This window comes from Oenanthe melanoleuca, chromosome 2 (assembly GCF_029582105.1).
Source record: "Oenanthe melanoleuca isolate GR-GAL-2019-014 chromosome 2, OMel1.0, whole genome shotgun sequence".
Lineage (NCBI taxonomy): Eukaryota > Metazoa > Chordata > Aves > Passeriformes > Muscicapidae > Oenanthe > Oenanthe melanoleuca.
In genome coordinates, this window is record NC_079335.1 from 22182712 (window position 1) to 22204750 (window position 22039).

At 38.7% G+C, this 22039-nt stretch overlaps 1 protein-coding gene across 1 annotated transcript in view; it reads right to left on the reverse strand.

Moving 5' to 3' along the window:
- Positions 1 to 6398: 6398 nt before the first annotated feature.
- Positions 6399 to 22039, reverse strand: part of LAPTM4B (lysosomal protein transmembrane 4 beta) — a 57726-nt gene continuing 42085 nt past the window's right edge. The window contains exon 7 of the mRNA XM_056484104.1: positions 6399 to 8356. Within this exon, the coding sequence (XP_056340079.1) occupies positions 8282 to 8356 (75 nt within the window). The 3' untranslated portion in view covers positions 6399 to 8281. The remainder of the gene's footprint in view (positions 8357 to 22039) is intronic.

A 22039-nucleotide genomic window follows, 5' to 3' on the forward strand; every position in this document is an offset into this window, starting at 1 on the left:
TCTTAGATTCAAGCCCCTCAAGATTCTAATCCTCAAACATCTGGAAACGAAACAGCCAGATGACCACAGAAGTGTGGGAGAGAAGTGCAAGCTTTTTACATATTCATACTCCTTCAAACCCTTTGATCTGTTTTGGTTCCCCTGTTTTTAAATGTATATAATGAAGTTTACAAACTGTGAATCATGAACAGAACTGTGCAATTCATGTATCATTGATCTATCACTAATACTCAGGAAAGTCCTTTTTACCACAGTGAGAAATAAACACTTTTCATTATATCTGTGTTTGAATCTTTACTGAATTTGTTTTTAACCATAAGCATGCTCCTGGAATTATAGAAAATGTCAGCTGAATGCAAAGGATTCAAGTAAGAAAACGGTAAATATTGCAAAATATCTGTCTTCATTTCCTTTTAGAGGTGATACAATGTACTGTGTACAAATTAGAATCATGCAAGTGTCAAGAAGGTCTACAGCTATAGAAGAGATGGTCCAAAACAGCAAAGAAAAAAGTGAACTGCACATCCAAAGCAGAATTTGAGAATGAAGCAAAAGGAAGATGTTTTCAGAGCAATGATGAGATAGAGCAAATTATCTACATACTTTTTCAGGAAAACAGATTAGATTTAGCCTCAATCCATATATCCTTATCTTTCAAATAATTTTTAAGAATTAAACTCACTGTAACTAGCAGGAACTTGTGTTCTTTTTTTTTTTAAGAGACCAAACACTTGCTGATCTGGCACTTCAGGAGTCAACTGAGACAGTTTGATTTCAGTAAGCAATGGACCCAGGAAAGGGTGTCTCTTGTAATTATACAATTAAGACTGATGCTTCCACTGATAGATTCAAATTTGCATTGCAAATTCTGCTTGATTAATTGCAATACAGTGTGGTTTCTAAACCCTATGACCTATGTATTACAGATACATTCTACATTTCCAATCCTAAGTGATTTAAAAACTATGGTTTGATTTCTCTGTAGACTAATAAAGACAGTAGTACAACAACATTATGACCTTACTTATATCAAACCCTGCACGTCAATAAATAAGAAGCTAAATTCCTCCACTGGCAGAAGCCATAGACTTTTTATTGCACTAACAATCATTTAGATTTATTTATTTATTTCACACTACTTTTTACTAAGATCTCAATTTTTCTTGTTTGCAATAGAAACTAACAAAAATTTTATCTAGGTCCTTGAGAAATCTGTCTTGCTTCTGTCTGTCTGTGCAATGCTAAACACTTTGCTATCTATAAATATTTTAGTACAGTCAACACAGACAAAGGCAGGATAATAAGCAAGAGCTGCAGAAACTACGACCAAGGGAGACATGAACCTTAAAACATATTCACATCAAGGAGAAGATACAATTTCCATCCCAGCACAGGTATACCAAAATGAAAAGCAATAAATACCTCAGACCATCATCCTTTGTACAAATGCCTTCTCAGCTTCTATTCTGATCCAAATAATACTAAACACTTCAGAAAAAAATTTGAAGAAAAAAAGAATTACAGATGTTTCAAAACATGAACAGATGATAAATACAGAATTAGTTTCTCAACATCAGGTTGTGCTCATCCAACCTGTTCTTTTTTTGGTTTGTTTGTTTTTTGGGTTTTTTTTGAGGCAATGGAAATCTAATAAGTAGATCTAATCTGTCTGCATTTCAGAGTAGAATTGCCACAGAGGTGGTTTATAGCTGAAAAATGAACCAACAGAAGGAATGTGAGCTAAGTATGGACCTAGCTCATGGCCAAGAAAGACATATGTATTGGGTGGATGGAGACATCACAAATGCAATCAGAGATCACATCTTAAAACTTTCCCAGCTTGTGATACTATTTGGTTTCAGAACCCCTGAGACAAAGCTGTTTGAGAGATGTTTGTTTGTTTCCTCAAACATCCATCTCCCTCTTTTCTTAGACATGCATTCTTGTAGCTCATCCTCAGGCTGGTCATGTCAAATGAACTGGTCTGAGCTCAGCTGGGACTGTGCTGCTGGTGCAGCCTCTTGTACAAGAGCCACAGATGAGGCAGCTCACATCTAAATGCTGCTGCTCTACACCTGCACAGTGGCAAATATGGAACCAAGCATGTCCTGTTGCTTGGTTGTAGAACAAGTCAACAGTTGAGAGAGGAATTTTTCTGAGCTTTTCTTTTTCACTGGGGGCTCTGGAGGCCTCTGGAGTGCTTACAGTGTTTGTTGAGTGTTATGATACATTACCTTTATTTGAACCTTATTTGTCCAAATTACTATGCCAGAACTTTTTATCCAGGCTGAAAAATTGAACTGCAGAGAGGAATAAATAACCAAAAGGTAATGATATATTATGTTGTGCTTTGGGCTTTTTTTTGCTGACAATTCACAAGATAAAAAATTAAAAATAAAACAGACATTTGAAACAGAAACCAGTCAGTTCTAGATGAACATGACTAAATATCTATGCATTTAAAAGGAAAGGATTTGCATTAAAAATAAGCTGAGATAATTTTTCTTTAAAGATCCCCCCTCCAAACTAGTGGATCAAATAGTCTGTTTTTAAGAGCCTTTTTAACTTCTTTAGCTGTTTTTTTAATGAGAAGCAAAGCAGCAGGATCACACAATTGCAGGAAATTAAAGCTGATAAAGCTAATTTCATCCTCTGCTCTAATGCAATGAAAGGAGAAAAAAAAACTTCATCCCATTTTTCTAATGATTTAATGGGCAGAACGCTCTATAAATTACCATAAGATAAATATTTCTAACTAATTTCCAGCTCTTGCCTTTGTTGTTTTACTTTCAGTGTCCTTGCTGCCCCAGGTGAGTGTATCTAATATTGCCAAGAATGACCACATTCATATAAATAGTATACATCTCCCGGAGTGTCCCATTGATTTATTTTTTATCTGTTGATATTAAACTGGTGTACTGATGATACACAAAATAAAACTATAAAAGTACTTGCCTATCCAGACACCTTTTCTCCATAAAAGAGAGGACACCTGTTTTGTGCTTGCCTCTGGCACAGAATGAAGGCTGAAATATCTTCCATCCATAAAGTAGAACATATCTCATCTTATTAGGATAGTATCTGAATTTTGAAGGACACCTTGCCCATCCTGGCATTGAAGGGGATCAGAAGATTTGATGCTACAAGCTTATTCATGTTGGACCTCTAATTTCATGCTTGCCTCTACTGTCATGAAGGGTCCTGAAATGGGGACTTTCGGAGAAAGAAACAGATTCAATATTACATTTAAAAAAAAATAAACCAACAAACCCAACCCCTTCAAAAACCAGAAGTATTTGCACACTTAGGGAAAGTTTATATGAAACAGAAGCCTGTTAGAGTTATTACCAGCATGCACATAGGTATTGTGATGGAGCTGGTTCTGGGCTAAAAAGCTCATCCCTGCTATTTCTGGTCATGTTGACCTCAAAGAGCAAACAGGAGCCTTCTGAAATGCCTGCAGAGACTCTGAAGTGCTGCAGATTCCTCCCTCAGAGTAGCTTCACAGCTCTCTTGTCTCTGCTGGCTAGCAAAGCTCCTCATGTAAGCCAAGTAGCCAGCCCTGCTGCAGGCCTGATTCATCTCCTTGCTGTTTATTCAGCTTTCCAAGTGACCCTGTGTCCTCCACTAAGACTAATTAGTTAGGTCCAGCTTTGGTTACAAATGAAAACATTTCATTATTTCCCAAAAACTCTCCTGTCTGAAACATTTGAATAGTCTGCATCCTGGATTCAGCTAAAACAGAGGTAATTTCTCAGAAGAAAATTATTTACGGCATTCAATTTCACAAAGGTTCTTTTCACTAAAATAAACCAGTGTTGTAGCTCATTGTCCAGGGTAGAGCTGTAGAACTGCCTTTTTGCTTTGAAATAGCTTTGTATCTGCTGGCTGGGTGACAATGGGGCTTTCACTCCCAATGCTGAAGTATCCTCTTCTGCTGGAGGTAGACACAGGCTGCAGGCAGAAGGTCACAGATCTGTATTCCACACCCTGCTGAGCTATTCAGCTGAAAAACTGGCCACAGTGCAGAATGATTCCGGGTCAAACCCATGGGTGTGGAGACATCATTTACAAATACCAGAGTCTTTCTCTGAAAGAACACTAATCCTGATTTATCAGAGCCAAGCCTCCCTTTAGATAGCTGTAGCTGCTGTTTTGGATTTCTCAGAGCTGGGAACTGAGATAGTGTTGAAATATCTCCACAGTGAATTTGCAAGAAATGCTATTTTGTGGTATTTGACTGCAGTTTCTACAGCTAATAGAGATGGGTAAATGGGAAAGATACCACCTGGCTCCAGAGAAGCAGCATCTAAGGAGAGCAGCCTCTAGAGAGAGAACATCTAAGAAGTCTCTAAGGATAAAACTTAGCTCCAGAGGAGCAGCTTGGAGTCCTCTGTCTGACTAGACAGTTTGGCACACATTTAACCAATACTCCTTTTGGTTTAGAAATATTAATCTGTAGATGTCCTTGCATTAAAAAATTAAGACAAAGGTATCACCATTTCAGTGATAGAATTCTGGAACAAAGCTTGGTCCAACAGCTCACATAAGAGGTTGCATGAGCAATTATATTTCTTCCTGACCATAGCAGAGGAGAAAGGGCACATAAATCAACCAATACAGCAGTGAACCTTGTTTCTGTGATGTACATGAATGTTGCCCTCCCATGTTGTTTCTGTTCCTGCTCCTCCTTCCTTTCTGCCCCTAGCAATAGCCAAATCTTCCATTTTTCACATTCCAAGCATCAGTGTGCACACTTGTTATTAACAACAGTTTTTAAAACTGTCCATGGTGTCGCTAGCCAACAGAGTAGTGGTGAGGAATGCCCTAATTTGAAAGAATTTGGAATTTGTTTGGAACTTGTTGACTGGTTATCACTTGCTCTGCTTCCTTGCCAAGATTTTATCTGGCTGTATATTGATTTGACGTGGCCTTTGCTAACATACCAAGACTGGATTCTTTTACCAACCAGAGGTTTTCCAAAAGAAGTACAGACAGGCTAACACCTAAAATGATGGTCATGAGTGATTGTTTTCGAAAACTTCATGTACTTACAAGCACGAGTGCCACACTGTTGGTTCACCACTACAAATTCCTTGTTTCTTTCTCCAATATGATGCATGGATGAGTGTAGAGTGAAGGAAAGCTGCATTTCTGCATTGTTCAATCAGGAATAAAAGCATCAGGCACATATGAGAAAAGCTGGATTTGTTCTCTAGCATGTGTAGGATTTGTGAAGCCTGCAATGCCTTCTAACACACATTAAAAAAAAAAAACAGGAAGAGATTTCAGCAAAAGATCTACTTACATTTCTGGTACTATTAAAGTTTAGATTCCTGTTTTCTGGTTTTTGCCTTATATTTATGATGTTTCATGTCAACATTTCCTCAAAGTATTTTCTTTCCACTCCTAAGTTAAAAAAAATTAATAAAAGGCCACTATATTAGAGTTTCAGTTACAAAACCAGCACAGCATTTAAGTAAGCAGATGCTCCTAATATCTGTGAGAAAGGAAAAAATGCAAGGAATATTGGAAAAAACTGTTAGGAGTAAGCAGTTCCCAAAACACAGAAACTTAAGAAGCCAGGTTTTTAATGGGCTTTCTGTTCACAGATGGCTATTAAAAAATGAATTACAGAAAAGCTGTGGTGTAAATTCCCCAGAATTATACATGGAAACGGAGAACAAATTCAACATCTGAGGACAAAAACCCTTCAGCTGGAGTTCGTTTCTCTTCACTAAACCCACAGATTCTCATTTTTATTTGGGAGCAATGGAACCCATCTCTCATAGGGATCCTCTGACATGACACCAGAGCTAAACTTATATTACATTATCTGTTACCTCCTAACCAGCTATTTATTCTGTGAGCAAGAATGTCAGGGTTTTGATACCATAACCTTCCTGCCCTCTTTAACTCAAACTGGACTAAATCCAAGAGTTCTGGCAGAACACACTGTACTCACATTTATGCACGCATGGGGTGTATGAAGTCTTGATTCTTTAGTGAGACAAGCTAAAGCCTTAAGAAATTTCATGTGAATTAGCACATTATTCCTATTATGGTGTGGAGAAAAAGAAGCCCCAGCTTTCAGTGTAGCTCAGTTTAGCTCTGTTTTGTATTACACACTTCATCAGACCTGAAAAAAAGCCTGAAGTTTTGGACAATGAACAAAAATCTTGAATTATCTTTTGGTCTTATTATGCAATAAATTATAGAATTTACTGTCCTTTCCTTCATTTGTACAGTATGATGGGAAAGCTGATGAACTGACTGGTAAGTGGACTAAAAAATTATCTTTTAGTCTCTACAGAGAAAATTCTACTATGACAGACTGACTGGATAGGAATTTGTGTATGTTTGTGCTTGGAAGACCATAAAAAATTATTTCCATAGTCTTGAGGAAAGAATCCCTTTTATTGTAGAGAAGTTTGTATACACAGATGTGACATATTTACAACCAGTTTTTCTCAAACAGATGACTTCTTAACATCCTTCACAAATCTGTCCAGAATGAAAGAAAATGAAGCTCAGAAGCCCAGCCGGCCAGCAGAACCCCAAAATTCAGATTAATTCCCAAAGATATCTGTAATGAGAGTAGATGGCATTCTTCATAAGGAAAAAATAGGACTGTGACAAAGATCAGTGGATGGATTTCAGGATTGGTTCATTCAAATGCATTGCTTAGCTTGATCTCAGAGTAAATAAACCATGAACTAAAATTCCAACAAGTAGATGGGGACCTGCCTTTTACCAGGGGTATGGAAGAGACAGGCAGAAAGAGTCTGTCCTTTCCTTCCCTGGCCTCTGCAAGAACAGCTCAAGTTGTAATCTCTGTGAAAAGAATTTGTTGGTCCTGTGTTCCCCTGGAAAGCTCTTTTCCAGAAAAAGTCAGGAGAAGTTCCACATTTCTTCAGTCGGCAGAGTGGAGTCAATGCACTAAGGATGAGAACAGGTGTCCTCCTCAGGAAGGGTGTGGACTCACATGCCAGCCCAGCCACAGGAGAGATGGCACCTTGGTGTCTTCTGGTGCCTCTCCAAACTGTGACTCAGCTCTGCACTGCCCTTCACCTGGGGTGCTGTGCAATGGCACCAGATCAGCTTCAGCCTGTTCAATCACCCCAAATGCAGAGGGAAACAAGGAGAGGTAGAGACACACACTATATTCCCTTTTCATGTTCCTTTTCAATTAAAAGTAGAAATTTCATTAAAAAAAAAAAGTTACACATGCAGGAGGCACTTCTCTAGAGAAGAAATAAATACCTCACACAAGCATTCATGGATGGATGAGACCCACGAGAAACAGACAGAACATATCTGCTGATGCTCAAGGAAATCACATGCTTAAGTTCCCCACAGGTTGGGAACATGTATCTTAGAATCTGCATAATTTAGTTTACACTCAGCAGAACACTGCAATATTTACAGGCACATTCTGATGGGAAAACATTTGCATGTTGAGAGCGAAAGACACAGCTTTGTCACCTAATCATGAGACTTTAAAGCAGGGATCTTGTGATGTCAAACACTATTTGTGAAGTTAGTGGGGAGGAGAAAGGTGTGTAGGCAGGAAAAGAAAGTTATCAGAATTTGGTAACTTTTTTTTGAGCATTAGAATGGTTTCAGGCTGGGACAAAGTTGAGTCCATGTGGACCACAGGTTCTGGCTTGTTCCACGGAGTGCTTTGTCTATTCTCATTTCCTATACTTATCCTTCCCAATTAAATATGTTTTCCATTAGCCAGGTTGATGTGAACAGTGCATAAGACTAATTCTTCTTCCTGCAATCATTATCGACATTTATAGCACAGTAACTTCAAAAATACTTGCAGAAGAGGAATGATTTGGAATGTCACTTTTTTTGACTTGGTCTGTATTCTGAAGTTGAATGTAGGCATCTGAGAAACATATTTATAATGCTTTGGAAATTTTACAAATTAAAAAAATTAAGTTACACTGAACCTGACTGAGAATGCAAAGTTCTATGTTCTCTAGCACTGTATGTCAGACATGGTGGAAAAAGCTATTCAGTGACTACTGTAACCCTAATGCTACCCAGAATTATTTTGAAACTAGTTCACTAGTTTCTGAAACACTACTGTAGTTGCAGCAAATTATTAAAACTCTCTACAGAATATGAGTCATACAATTTAGGTTTCAATATGTCAGCAAAACAGCAAGGTGTAATCCATGGAGGTTATATCCTGGAAGTGAAATTATGAAACTATTGCTTCAATGTCTGTAAAGTAAAGCTATCCTCCCCAGGGACACAGCACTCTCACTTATGCTGACACATAAGGTGGTGGTGGATCTTTAGCAGCTCCATTCGCAGGATCGTCATATGGTGGTAACAGGACCTGCAGGAAAGTAAAAAGTTTCTGTTTAAAAAATATGTCAGATGATAAAATTTACAGAAAAGAAAACCCCTAAGGCCTTGTCCTCAACCAAACAAAACTCAAAACAACAACCAAAAACCAATTAAAAAAACCAAAACAAACCCCCAAACAAAAAAAGGGTAAATTATTAAGCAGGAGCAGAATAGTTAGGAAGAGAAATAATATTAGCTTGAAGTTCCTCCTTTTCAATATGCATACTGTTTTCATTATGAAAGAAAACATGATTTCTTCTCATTTCTTAGTAACCTCAGTGACAACTTGATTTCATCCGTTCACTGCTAGTACCTGAATTTGTTCAATCTGGCAGTGATAATGGCTGCTTCTTCTGCAGCTCTCCTCTGTCAGGAGCACTAAACCTTGTCTCCTGGAGGAGTGCTCAAACTGCCAGAGTGAGAAAAGTCCTGAAAACCTCTCCTTCTGAGCCCTCCCTGGAATAGCTAATAATTATTTTGGAGTGGGGAAAAAGAAAGTAAATGCAGAACAAATAACCCAATGCCTAAAAAAATCTCCAATTCTATACTTCTAGAGTACTCAGCCATGAAAAGGAAGATCTATAGTCCCAGAAGCATTTCAGTGAATACTTCAACATCTGATAGCAATTAGGAAATTAGGACAGGAATCCCATTCACTGGAGTCCAGGCAGCTTCCTAGGACATAGGAGATGCAAGTTCAGGCCACAAAGGGCAGAGGAGAGATTTGAACCAACATTCCTACTTGTTTAGGCAAGCATGCCAGCCATCATGCAATTTTTAATGGCACCTGCACTGACATTAGCTAGCCTGTATGTGCAAAGGCATAGGGAAGAGTTGGTCTGTGAACCCAGCAGGGACTGAGGATAAAATAGATGAATGAAGAATGAGTGTAAATTTCCTAAAATATCTCAATAACATGTAAGAATATCACTGAAGTGCACTGTCTGAGATACTTTATGCAGCTGATGATAAATTATTCATAATGGAATTTCCAGATTTATCAGAATCTCTTCTTGGTCATTAAAAAGCATGTAAAGCTGATTGTCTAAATGTACATAGGGAATATCCTGATCTCAATAAAGCCACTGGGAGTTTTGCCATGAGAAGATTTCACCAATTTTTACAGAAGTTGATAACCTGCCTTCTGCAAGGAAACATCCATAATCATCCCTGTTGGACCACAACCACAACATGCTAAATCAGTAGGAATCACTCTGTAGATTTAAATAGACTTTGGAAGAGATTCTGTGGGATAGTTTCAAGTGTGATTCACATTATACTCATGTGAGTTTACAAACATGCATTGATGACCATGTGTTCAAGTACATCTGTGCACGTTGTTAAGATTACAGAATGTCTACCTTGGCATCTTCAGCCTGTAATCAGAAAAGTTTTATTACTTAGAAAAGGAAATTGTCAGAGCCGTTGCTCTTCATTAAAACCATATGTTTGAGCTTGTAAATGCAGTATTTTATGCACGGCACAATCTAAAAATCCTTGTATATGAAAAGCATTTAATTTTGTCACTCTGAAAGGCTGCATCTTATGATTACTTGTCTAGTGAAATTAGGACAATATTTAGAATTTAAAATAAATATTATTATAAAAATCATAAATATATTTTGCAATATAACCTCAGTAAATCACAGTACTAAAGCATGTTAACTATGAAAAGCACTACAGATAAAATCCCCTCCCTAGCACTGATCACTAGTTTAATAAAAGGATTTCTAGTAAAATCCTCATGTTACTAAAAAAAGCACTAATTTTTCAAATATATTGAAACATGATCATTGGTTTATTATAACACAATATAATTAGTAATTAAGTCTGATCTACACATGACTCTGAAAATGAATCAAGTTCCCTTTGTGAAGATTTAGCTGTCTTACTGCACTTCTGTAATGCTAAACCCCAGAGTGTGATCCATTTCTTTCAGGTTCAGAGTCAGTTTCATCAGGTGTGACATGAAGTAACAGCAGACACAATCCAAAGAGCTGTCCATCATCCAGTGATGAAGATGCTGATAAATAATGGACGATACCTCTTCCTGTGCTCTGATCCTCTTTTAAATCCATGTGTCCTAAGACTACTGTGTTTACATCAATATTATTATTTCAGCATTGAGGTTGCTGTCATTTTCAGTAGGTCTCCTGGCCTGGAGAATTAATGGTATGAGTGAATTTCTCCATTCCCTTCACTCTTGTATGAAACAAAATCTGTCTGGTAGGAGAAAAGCCTCCTGGTGAGGCTTTTACATCTTGGGAGGTAAGCACTCTCCTTCGTTCTGCAGACAGAACAGAACATTCCTGGAAATGTGGGACCATACAAAGGTAGGGCAGTCCCTCTCTGGAGCTGATTTTCCTGTTCTGTGGTGACCACACCACATACAGCACAAGTGCAGAAGCTGGGTCAAACAGTGGTGATATTCCTAGAGAGGACTGGGGACTACCAAGGACTCCAGACACCCCCTGACTCTTTTTGGGAACTTTTCATCAGAAAACTGTGTGTTCCATAATGTTGCACCAGACACAAAGAATCCTCTCCCTGGAAGGGATCTGGGTGCTCCTCTGTTAACCTGAAGGTACATAACATGTTGAACTTTTTGTTTTGTGGGCCCCCAGCCTCAATGGAACAAAACTGTAAACATTAGTTTGACCATAGACATCAAAACTACAACAGTCAAACCTTGTCACTGGATCCACAGGTGGTTATGTCTCTCCACTGTCTATTCTAAACCAACCTTCTTTCTTTTTCTTTCTTTCTTTCTTTCTTTCTTTCTTTCTTTCTTTCTTTCTTTCTTTCTTTCTTTCTTTCTTTCTTTCTTTCTTTCTTTCTTTCTTTCTTTCTTTTCCTTCCTTCCTTCCTTCCTTCCTTCCTTCCTTCCTTCCTTCCTTCCTTCCTTCCTTCCTTCCTTCCTTCCTTCCTTCCTTCCTTCCTTCCTTCCTTCCTTCCTTCCTTCCTTCCTTCCTTCCTTCCTTCCTTCCCTCTTTTCCTTATATGTTTTCTTTGTGACATTTGTATACTTTTATAGAAAAGAACCAAAATAGCCATATGCTTCCTTTCTGCTGAAATTAAATTGTTTTAAAATAAGTCTGTGTTATTTACACTGAACATTCAGTAATATTTCACTCTAACTCACCCCAAGGGATTTATTAACAGGAGCCTCGTGGCAGGTCATAATAAAGCCTCCAGGAGCCATTTTGGAGAGGGCACTGGCTAAATCCTAAGGCATATGGATTTCTATAGGAATATTCAAAGTATGTGGGGTATGAACTGGGGAGGCTGCTAAAAAGGTTCAGGAATTTCACAAGAAAATATTACACTAGAAGGCTAAAGCACATTTGCTAAATGTTTTTAAAGTTTAGGGTCACCTTATTACTGGCAATGCTTTTTTGTTTGAACACTTCTATCAGTGATGACTTTACAGGCTCACTTGGCACACATTTCTTTGTTTCAATATTTAAATATCCTGATCTTTCATTCCCTAAAATGAACAAAAACAGTTATAAAAAATAAGTGCAGAAGGAGCAGAATTCAACAATTACTACCTTTGCCCAGCAATGTTTGAGTTAAATGAACAAAATATGCACAGAATGTTAAACAAAGGTTAAGGTGAATAAATGTGATGGGCAACAAATGGAAGAAAACACTCAGTTTGTTGAATACATGGCACCAGCTGGGACACCAAGTGTCTCACATAATTCATACAGTAAAAGCCCCTTCAAACTAATTTACTTTCTGTCAATGTGGTTTTGTTACTCTTACTTATTCATCTGTCAATTTTAAGTCTAAATAACCATCCTACAGCTTCCATGACAGTTTGAATAACTCTTCAGCCAATTCTAATTACAAATCCTGCAACTCTACCTCTATAAAAGATTATTTCTTACAAAAACAGAGTTTCAGGCCCTTACTTTCCCTTAATATTTTTTCCATCTTTCCTCAATTAAATCTATTTTGGCAAAAGGGAGAACTATGATAAAACCTGAACTATATCAGCTTTTTACTGCCTGCTGTTAAAATGGCCAACATTTTATAAGAAAAGATAATTTCATTAGAATTTTAATCACTGAATTTATAGCAATGTAGCTGAGATAAAAATCTGGATCAGAGTATTTTTCTGGAGTAGTTTCTTGTGTTAATTTTAAATTTCAGCATGGCTAATGGAAGCAGATAAGTGCCTTGAACATAAACCAACATAGATATTCAGGCAGTGCATTACACTCTCCAGAGACATAAAATGGAAGCCAGTCACTGAGCCAAAGGGTAAATTCAGAAAGTGGAAAACTAGAAACTCACTATCCAGTCTTATCTATGAATCTAATTAGAATGGATACAGTCTAAATTAATTGATAAAGTACAAAAAATATGTGCATATTTTAGATACATGGTGCCCCAAGGCAGAATGCCACTCAGACAACTGATGAATTTTGCTTTCCAGGCATTACATTTCTGCATTTCTTTGTTTCTTTGTTGTGAGTTGAGAAAAATGTATGTTAGTTGCCTGAATGCTGTGGGATTAATGTTTGCAGAATGTTTGAGATTGTCACTCACAAGTTACTACAAAAATTATGAAGGAGACCTATTTTTTGGCACTCAAATCCCTATGTGAAGACATTCTGGCTTTTTTCAGTAGACAAGCAAGCAAGTTTAGATTAGATAGTTGCAGAGTTCAGTCCTTTAGGATGTCTGAAATCTAAAGGACAGAAGCTCCTAACTTCTTTCACAAGCCCTATAACTATATTAATTGTATTTAAGAAGCAAGCACAATTTTAACACCATCCTTTAAGATGCAGCCAGAGGTAACACTATTCACTGTTTGTACAATCTTGTCTGGTGTAAAGGATCACAGATACTCTGAAATCAGAGCTCTAGGGGTCTCAATCTGCCATATGAATGCTCCAGATACAAGGTTTTCATTTAGGTTTGAAGGACCATTTTTTGTGGAAAAAAGGAGGAAAGGGAAAGGGAAAGGGAAAGGGAAAGGGAAAGGGAAAGGGAAAGGGAAAGGGAAAGGGAAAGGGAAAGGGAAAGGGAAAGGGAAAGGGAAAGGGAAAGGGAAAGGGAAAGGGAAAGGGAAAGGGAAAGGGAAAGGGAAAGGGAAAGGAAAGGAAAGGAAAGGAAAGGAAAGGAAAGGAAAGGAAAGGAAAGGAAAGGAAAGGAAAGGAAAGGAAAGGAAAGGAAAGGAAAGGAAAGGAAAGGAAAGGAAAGGAAAGGAAAGGAAAGGAAAGGAAAGGAGAAAGGATGGCTATTTAGCCCTATGCTCAAGTGGGACAGGGAGTGCTGAGAGCTGGGCTTTGTTCCCAACAGCATTTAAGCATTTTGTGATAAACAGTCTTGTATAATATGCAGAAGTAATCCATAACTGACCCATAAGAAATCCTGTTCCTCACTTAGCTGGTGTCATCTGAGTGGTTTGGTTAATTGTATTATATAAGCATCTTTATTATAAAACACATGATACAGGATGACCTTTTCTGAAAGAAATAATTACCAAACAGGTTTGCCAATGGCTATAACATATTCAGTTAATAGAAGCATTTGTCATTTCATATTTTTTACATCCTGGTTAATGTGGTTTTGGAGAATAAGTTTTTTAAGACATTGCTTAGAAATGTATCTGAGAAGAAACACAGATAAATAGTTGTAAATTCAAACAGTTTGTAGCTAATTTTGTGTCAACAGGGTTTGGTTTGTTTCTGTTTGCCTGCCTTGGGGGGCATATTGCATTATTTCAATAATCACTCTGTATCTTTGCAGCAGATTCCACATTTATTTGAACTTCCAGGAGAAAATTTTCTTTCTTCAGCACATGTACAAGTTTTCTCATATTGCTACAGTGATTTCTGTTTGAACTCAAGCTCTCAGATCTCCTCCTTCAAAAGGAGAAAATGTCCTTGCTTCCTTATGAGTAAAATAAAATATTTTATCAATTGATTATTTCTGCATTCTCACCCAAACCTCACTGAACTCAACAGAAATCCTTATGTGAGTCCAGAGAGCTTTGGATTGCTTTTTCCAACAACCATTTGTATTCTCCACTGGATAGAATGGTACAGTTGCACAACAACAGCTTTGAGTTTGAATAGCATTCTGTTTGGCTGCTGTGAAACATTTGAGAGTTCCCATGACGAAAAATCTTGTTGATGTCTTGTTAGAAACATACACAACTCAAATATACTTTTGTCCAACACCTTCTAGAACTTAAATGCCAAAAAAAGCTATAGATTAAAAAGGCCTATGATAACTACTGATGGTTATAGTGAGCATTCATGATGTTTTCTCAAACTTTAGTTTTTCAGTAAAAACACCTTTGCTTTATGCTGAAGGACTTCAGGTTACATTACACAGGGACAGGTAACAATAAATAATTGTGTAGAATTAAGGTCATTACTACTGCAACTTAATCCAGGTCCTGTTGCTACTGTTTGGAGCCCAAACAAATTGTTTAACTTTGCCTTAGAAGGATCTCACATTTGTAAAACAGGCCTATTATTTGAAACTTCTTAAAATGTGTTGGAGACATCAAGACAGAGCCAAAAAACTCTTCTTGGTTGAGACAGGTGCTAAATTGTGGAAATATTTACAAAATAAAAATATATTTGGAGAAATCTCAGTCTATGCCTGGAAATGTTTATCCCAAGCTCTTCACCATAGCTCTGTATGTACTGCACATAATTCTTCTGCAGAAATGACCTTTACATTTTAGCTACGCAAATCCTTAGGGAAGGCCAATGCAAATATGTGGGGAGGAAAAAAGGGAGGGCAAAAGGAGCCCTTTTCTCCACACAGGTCCAATACAAAGTGACAGTGGGCTCAGGCTGTATTCTCTGTTTATTAAAAAGAGGAGGGAGAGTAAATACAAGATGAATAGTATTATATGGGAAGAATATGCCAGAGCCAGTGTTGAATACAGTGCTGAAACACAGTCACTGCACACCTTTCCTAATGCAGGGCACATTCTCAATATGCACAAGGCTGATGCATCAGCTTCAGAGACAACTGAACTGAAAGAAGAGGTTTTAAGCAGCACATGCCTAATTGCACCAGTCCTCTACTCTGGGTTCATTTCATCTCAGTGATCCCAGCTATGACCAACAACTGACTTGCACCAATCTGACACCATTGTGTGGTTTGGAGAGGGTTTAGTGGTATGCAATCAAATTTACTAATTTCATGTTTACTTCCCTGTTGTCCTGTCATTCACCCAGCCAAAAGGAGTGGAATTTCCTCCCACAGCTGTGGTGCTTTGAGGAGCCATTAACTGCAACCTAAAGCATGTTCAGCTGCAGTGGAGCAGCAGCCAGCCTACAAACAGCTCTGGAGGGAAGGCTGCCATCCAGACCACCTGTCCCCTTCAAGATAGTCCCAAATGTACTGTTGGGTTCTTGACTACACAGATGTTATGAAGACCTGGGGAAAACAGAAATGTCTGTGTGCATACACAGCCACAGCCAGCTGATTGCTTCACTCTCTGGGCAGGAAAGGCTTAGAATAATTCTCTCTTTGCAATGTTTCCCTGTCAAGTTTGACAACGTGGTTTTCTTCTGAACAGTCTGAGATTACAAAGAAAAACATAAAATTAAGGTATCTTTGTTTTCTTAAAAAATTCTGAAATCCAGATCTCCTCAATTTAAACACTGTTTCAGAGACTTGAGCCACAAAGTGATAGCTATTTCCTTTAGTACTTCGTGTGACAATGAGCTCTGGGCTATATGTAAATACCACTGATTATTTATTAAATTTTGTATTTTATTTGAAAGGAAATAAGCCTATTAATGTAGCACTTGTTTTATTTCCTGTACAAAATTTACTGGAAGCTACTAAATATTCTGTTTTTATGAAGGCCAACCTTCAAAAGTTTTTAACATTTCTCTGTGCAGGGAGAAAAGAAGTAGCATTTATCAAGAGTGTCTGAAGAAATATGTTTTTTCTATAATGAACTCCAAGAGTTCACAGAATCATAGAATATCCTGAGTTGGAAAGGACCCCCAAGGATCACTGAAGCACAGCTCCTTGCCCTGCACAGGACCATCCGCAAGAGTCACACCATGTGCTTTAGAGCATTGTCCAAATGCTTCTTGAGCTCTGTCAGGCTGGTGCTGTGGTCATTGCCCTGGGGAGCTGTTCCAGTGCCCAGCCACCCTCTGGGTGAAGAACCTTTTCCTGATATCCAATCTAAACTTCCCCTGACACAACTTTAGGCCATTCCCACTGGTCACCAGAGAGAAGAGATCAATGTCTGCCACTACACTTCCCCTTGTGAGCAAGCTGAAAACCACTATGAGGTCTCCCCTCAGTCTTCTCTCCTCCAGGCTGAACAGACCAAGTGCCCCCAGCCACCCTCATAGGGCTTCCCCTCCAATCCCTTCACCATGTTCCCAAAACTGCACACAGCACTCACCAGTGGGAGAAACAAGAAGCATTAAAACTAAATCCACTGAGAATTTAGTTTTCTATTTAATCCCTTAACATGAATTTACATTTTACACTGACTGTATGAAAAGGCTGACAGCCTTCAGGAGAAGAGGGTGCCTTTATCCAGTAGTGAAGAAAGAGGAATAATAATAATTCTGTGGAGAGATGCAGTCAGATGTTGCATACAAGGCAAGTGCTGTAGACAGAAGTAGGGATTAGCTTTCATAATGCTGCAGTTAAGCACTTGCATATAGGAACAGCTCTCCTGGATAAGTTAAAAGGTCCATCCAGATCACAGTAATAAGTGGCAGATGACAAGGAGACAGAAGTGCATGACAGAACAATGAAAGAAATTTAGAAGGAGCAGTGCAAGCATACATAATTACAACTAGCCCAGAATACTTCTAAAATGTCAGAAATTTGATTGTCAAGGACTTGCTGGGCTACTGGTCATTAAGAGAGTTTTCTTTCATTGATTTTTCTAGCCTGCATTTCAATCCATGCTGATGTCTAGCAATGCAATGTCCTCTGGCAAGCAGTCCCACAGCTCATCTAGGTGTTCCATGAAGAGATACCTTTGGTTTGCTATGAAACCTGCCAGTAGCTATTCCAGAGAGTCCCCTAGCTCTTTTCTAAGTCAGTGAGCACCTCCTCTGCCACTCATGACTTTAAAGACCTCTGTCTTGTTCAGCTCCCTTTCCTCTCACAAACAATCCTCACTCCCCTGCAGTGCAGTCCCCACTTGCTTTCTTCATACTAAGAAACCCAGCTGACATTTTTGGGTCTGGGCTGAAGAGAGAGCTCCAAGACCATGTATGTGAAAGGTGCTGGGACGTAGCTGACCTAAATTCATGCTCAGGAGAGTGGCAGGCACTTTCACCTACCTGACCTGGGTCAGATGATCTTCCAGATGAGATCAACCAGCTTTAGAAGCAGTTCTTATAAGTAAATGCTTATAAATATCTGTTTCAAAGGTGCTTGTTTACAATGTACATGGATGTTTTGGTCAAATGAGCCCAGTCAAAGCAAATGTTCCTGAGGAAGTAATAGATCGATGTCTAAAAAAAAAGTTCCCATCTTTTTCTTTCCCCCTGTCCCCGGATAAAAAGAATCCTGGGTATAGGGCCAAAACCAAAACTTCGTATCTGAGCCAAATCTTATTTAATATTAAATGAGAAATGTTTGTGTTTGCTTTACACACAGATGTTGTTAGGGTTTCATTTGGATGCTTTTGCTTGAAAAATCTGTCTACAGATCTGTGTGCTAGTTAAATACTATTTAAGGATTTCATTATATGTTGTCTTTCAAACAAATCCCAAGAAATCTTCCTCTCAACATGGACAGGAAGTATTTTCATGTTTATATGTATTCATTTCCTTTAGAAACCACACTAGAATGATTACAGATGGAGTAACTGGAAGCAGAACAGGCCAGAGATAATTTATAACCCCATTCAGCAAAGAAGCCGGGTTTAGTTCTCCAAAATCATCTGTCCAAAGTTAGAGCTGCTATGGTTTTTTTTTCTTTGGCAAAACTGCTTATTTATTCCAAGACACCAGCTCTCCAGGACACTATTTAGGAAACTTTACATGAGTTTATGAAATTCTTTAATGAAGCAGCACAATGTTTTCAGCACTCCAGATAGATTAGTAAATGTATATACTTCTAGGATACAACAATATTTAGGGACAGATTATGATTATCTATGCGTGGGAGGAAAATTGAATTGGGGGAGCTGTTCATTATGTGCAGCCTCATAAAAATCATCCAGAATAATGGTATAACTACTCTGTTCATTCAGAGGCGTGGAGCAACAGCCCTCTTCAGGTCACAGATGTCTTTCCTACATCTTGGTCAGACTCATACTGCTGTGTTTCTAGCTGTACATCATAATTTTGTACAGGCGGAACAGTGTTAATTTTTAAATTTTTCCTTGTATTTTTTCAAAATAAGCATTTTCTGGATGAGCACATGCTTTCTCAGGGTATATTTATCTACAAGAAATCAGTACTGAAGACACTGAGGCATACTTTTATCTGTGCAGCAAATGCTTGATGTCTTGAGTGCAGAAAACTGTGAGAGATCACTAGTCTTCCAGGGGACTTTTTAATTACTAAACTACATCTCTTTCTAACCTTGTCTTTTACATTTACATTGTGTATTCCACTCAGGTGTTAACAAGACAGAAAGCTGCATATAGCTCACATGGGACATTCAAATTTTTTAACAGGACTGATTATCTCCCAAGAGTGTGGTTATCACAGTCATGCTTACATTACAGATGCTGCTGGAAAGGCTTCTATCTGTATAAAAAAATCTACTACTGTTAGTAAACTACAACCATAAAGCACCTGTCAGCCTGTCAGAAACTCTCACAAACTTTAGTAGATTTTCTAAATTTGGTAGATGAGTACCCACTGAATCAGCTCTTTCTGAAGCTGTCTGTCCTGGAGTTAACTGAAAGCAGACTTTGCTTCCCTCACTGCCCATAAGACATAGGATCAAACCCACAAGTGCTGTGCAGTTTGGAACAAATCACAGTGGACAGTCCGTGTCCACGAAGAGTCCCAAGGGATGCTTGGGAAGAGCACAATTGCTCTAAGGGAGCCACTAAAGTGAAATGAAATGAGACTTGAGGTCCATAAATTAACTGAAACCATTAACAACCACAGAAAGCCAGGCCTCTTGCCAAAAATGGGCAGCTGGGTGCTCCTTCCTGGTAGGAGCTGAATGTGGCCTCCAGGACATCTCTGAGAGAACACAGCCACCTGCTGAGCCACCAGCTGTCACTGCTCCCCCACCCAGCTGATGGCTCTGCAGCATCTGCCTGGTTGTGGCATTGGGAAAGCTTTGTCAGAGAGGCTTGGGGAGGGAGGGACTGGGATGTGTGAGGAGTTCCTCCTCTGCTTGGCAAAGCCCAGGGCTGTACTGAGCTGTGCAGGAGGATGTGATGGGGTGACACCAGATGAGGTAGTGCTGGAGCTGCAGCAGGACCACGCCTGGGGAGCAGCTCTGCAGCAGGGCAGGGCTCCTGCACAGGCCAGCTCAGAGGCTATAAAGCCCCAGCATGGCTCATCACTGCTGGGACTCTGCCTCACTCCCTGCTGCACCTCTCTGTTCGAGAAACACCTGCCTGAGCCAATTCTCATCTCGCCTGCCTGCTGTTGCACAGTGTAACTATAACTTGAGCCTGACCTGGAAAATTCACACACAGCTCAGCTTAACACCCCTACATCCTTGGCAACAGGGATTTAAGCTGTCATTGACTTTTGCTGCACTGATATGTATCCTTGGAATTATACTGAAGACTTCGACTTGTGTTTTGAAGCCCAAAAAGCAGCAGCTGTCAGATGGTAGTTAATCAATCTCATTAGGATAAAAAGCACTAAAGAAACACTGCAAATTTATAAACACTGTTTTTTTCCCATACCAAATTAGTGAACCCAAAAAGATGTGGAAGATTTAAATTACATATCCCCATTTCATGTCTTCTCTTTAATCTAATTAAGAACACTGAGAAGAGATTTGTCTATTTTATTGTAAATCTCTCACAAATTACCATGTATTAGTTCCAAATTCCAATATGTCAACTGCAAATAAATACAGATTTACAATCTACTTAGGAAAATAGACAAAAATGAATATTTGACCTTGTAATTTAGCTCACAGATAAATTTACGACTGTCGTGACAAATGAAAATGCTTTGGAAATCTCATTTTTAAACTTGAGAGGTTTTTTGCCCCAAATTGACACTGTAAATAGTCCATTCCAAACAGTACAGCTGGCTTCTGACAGCAGCTACCTAACCCATAACAAGAAGTGCAATTAGCCTATAGAACTAAGCAGCAGAGCAAACAGACAGCATGAAGTAATTCAAACCATAGGGCATGCTGGATTTTAATTTTAAAAATATTCAACAAACAGGGAAAAAGTGGAAGCAAGAGCTAAGTATGGATGATAAGATGGAAAGTCATAAAAAAAAATAAGAATGAACAATCTCTTCACTAAGATTAAAGGCCAGCTGATGAGGCATGGGACGACTTCACTGCTAATAGAATATTGAATGCTGGAGCAGCTGAATAGCTGTTTGTTAGCAGATGCAGACTGTCATGATACTTTTCTGCAACTCAGAACCAAACAGAAGGGGAAGAACTGCACATGTGGCACATGCAAGATGTGAATGATGGCATCCATGTGGATCTTGAGCCCTCTGAAGATTCTCTCATTAAAGAAATTGCTGGTATTATGTTTACAAAGTGAAATTCTGAAGAAAAACAGCTCCAGCATTTAAACCACATTTCTAGGTCTCATGTAGACTACTGCATTTGATTACTAATGAACCTCCCCCTTTCCTTACTGCACTGGGTAGTTCTACTTGTATCCTTTATTTCTTGTCCCTGACTCTTCTTCCTCTTCTCTTTGTCCTGCTTTACCTGCTTTTCCTCTTGCAGGTTTTATCAGTTTCCAATAAGGAAGGTCAGGGGTCCTCTGCCCGGACCCCAGTGGAGGCCCTAAAAGGACTAAAAGGACTCAGAGAGTGAATCATGCCAGGGATGATTTGTGGTATCAGCTCATTTTAAAATATTTCCCTGGTTACTATTCACTGCAAAGAGATGTTTGTGACCTAGTGGTCCAGTAACAGTCATGCACACAAACTGCCACACAAGACCAGATACCTGGTAAGCATTGACAAGTTTATAGGATTTTTATTGAAAACATCTTTAAAGCCAAATTTTTCTCTGAGCTGTCTTCTACTCTGCCACATACCATCCCAAATCTGGCTCAACAGCTGGAAACCACAGGTTCCAAAGCACCTATCAGAAATAACAGCTCTTGCTATGGATCTCTGGGATCCATCTCACGCTTCAGTCTGTTTAACTGGCATGAGTCCAAGGGTCCTTCCCTCTCTCCATAGCCAAATCAATCACCAAATTAATAATACAAAGAATGGCTCTTCCAACTTTACCAAGGAATATTCTTCCTCTGCTCAGAGAAATCATCCAGCAGGAATGAAAGATCTAACTGCACTTCTCAAAAAGGTCTCCTATTGCTTTGAGAAAAGGAAAGCAAACAAAAGCATTGACCAATTAATTACTTAGCTGAGGTCATGTCTGCAGAGAGAATACATCTACATTAAAAAAAAAAAGTAACTTATTAACCATTGTGAATAAGTGTATGTAAGATAAAATCTATTGAAGTGATTTTATAAAGCACATAAAGATCTAAATCCCACTTTGAAGAGAGATTTAC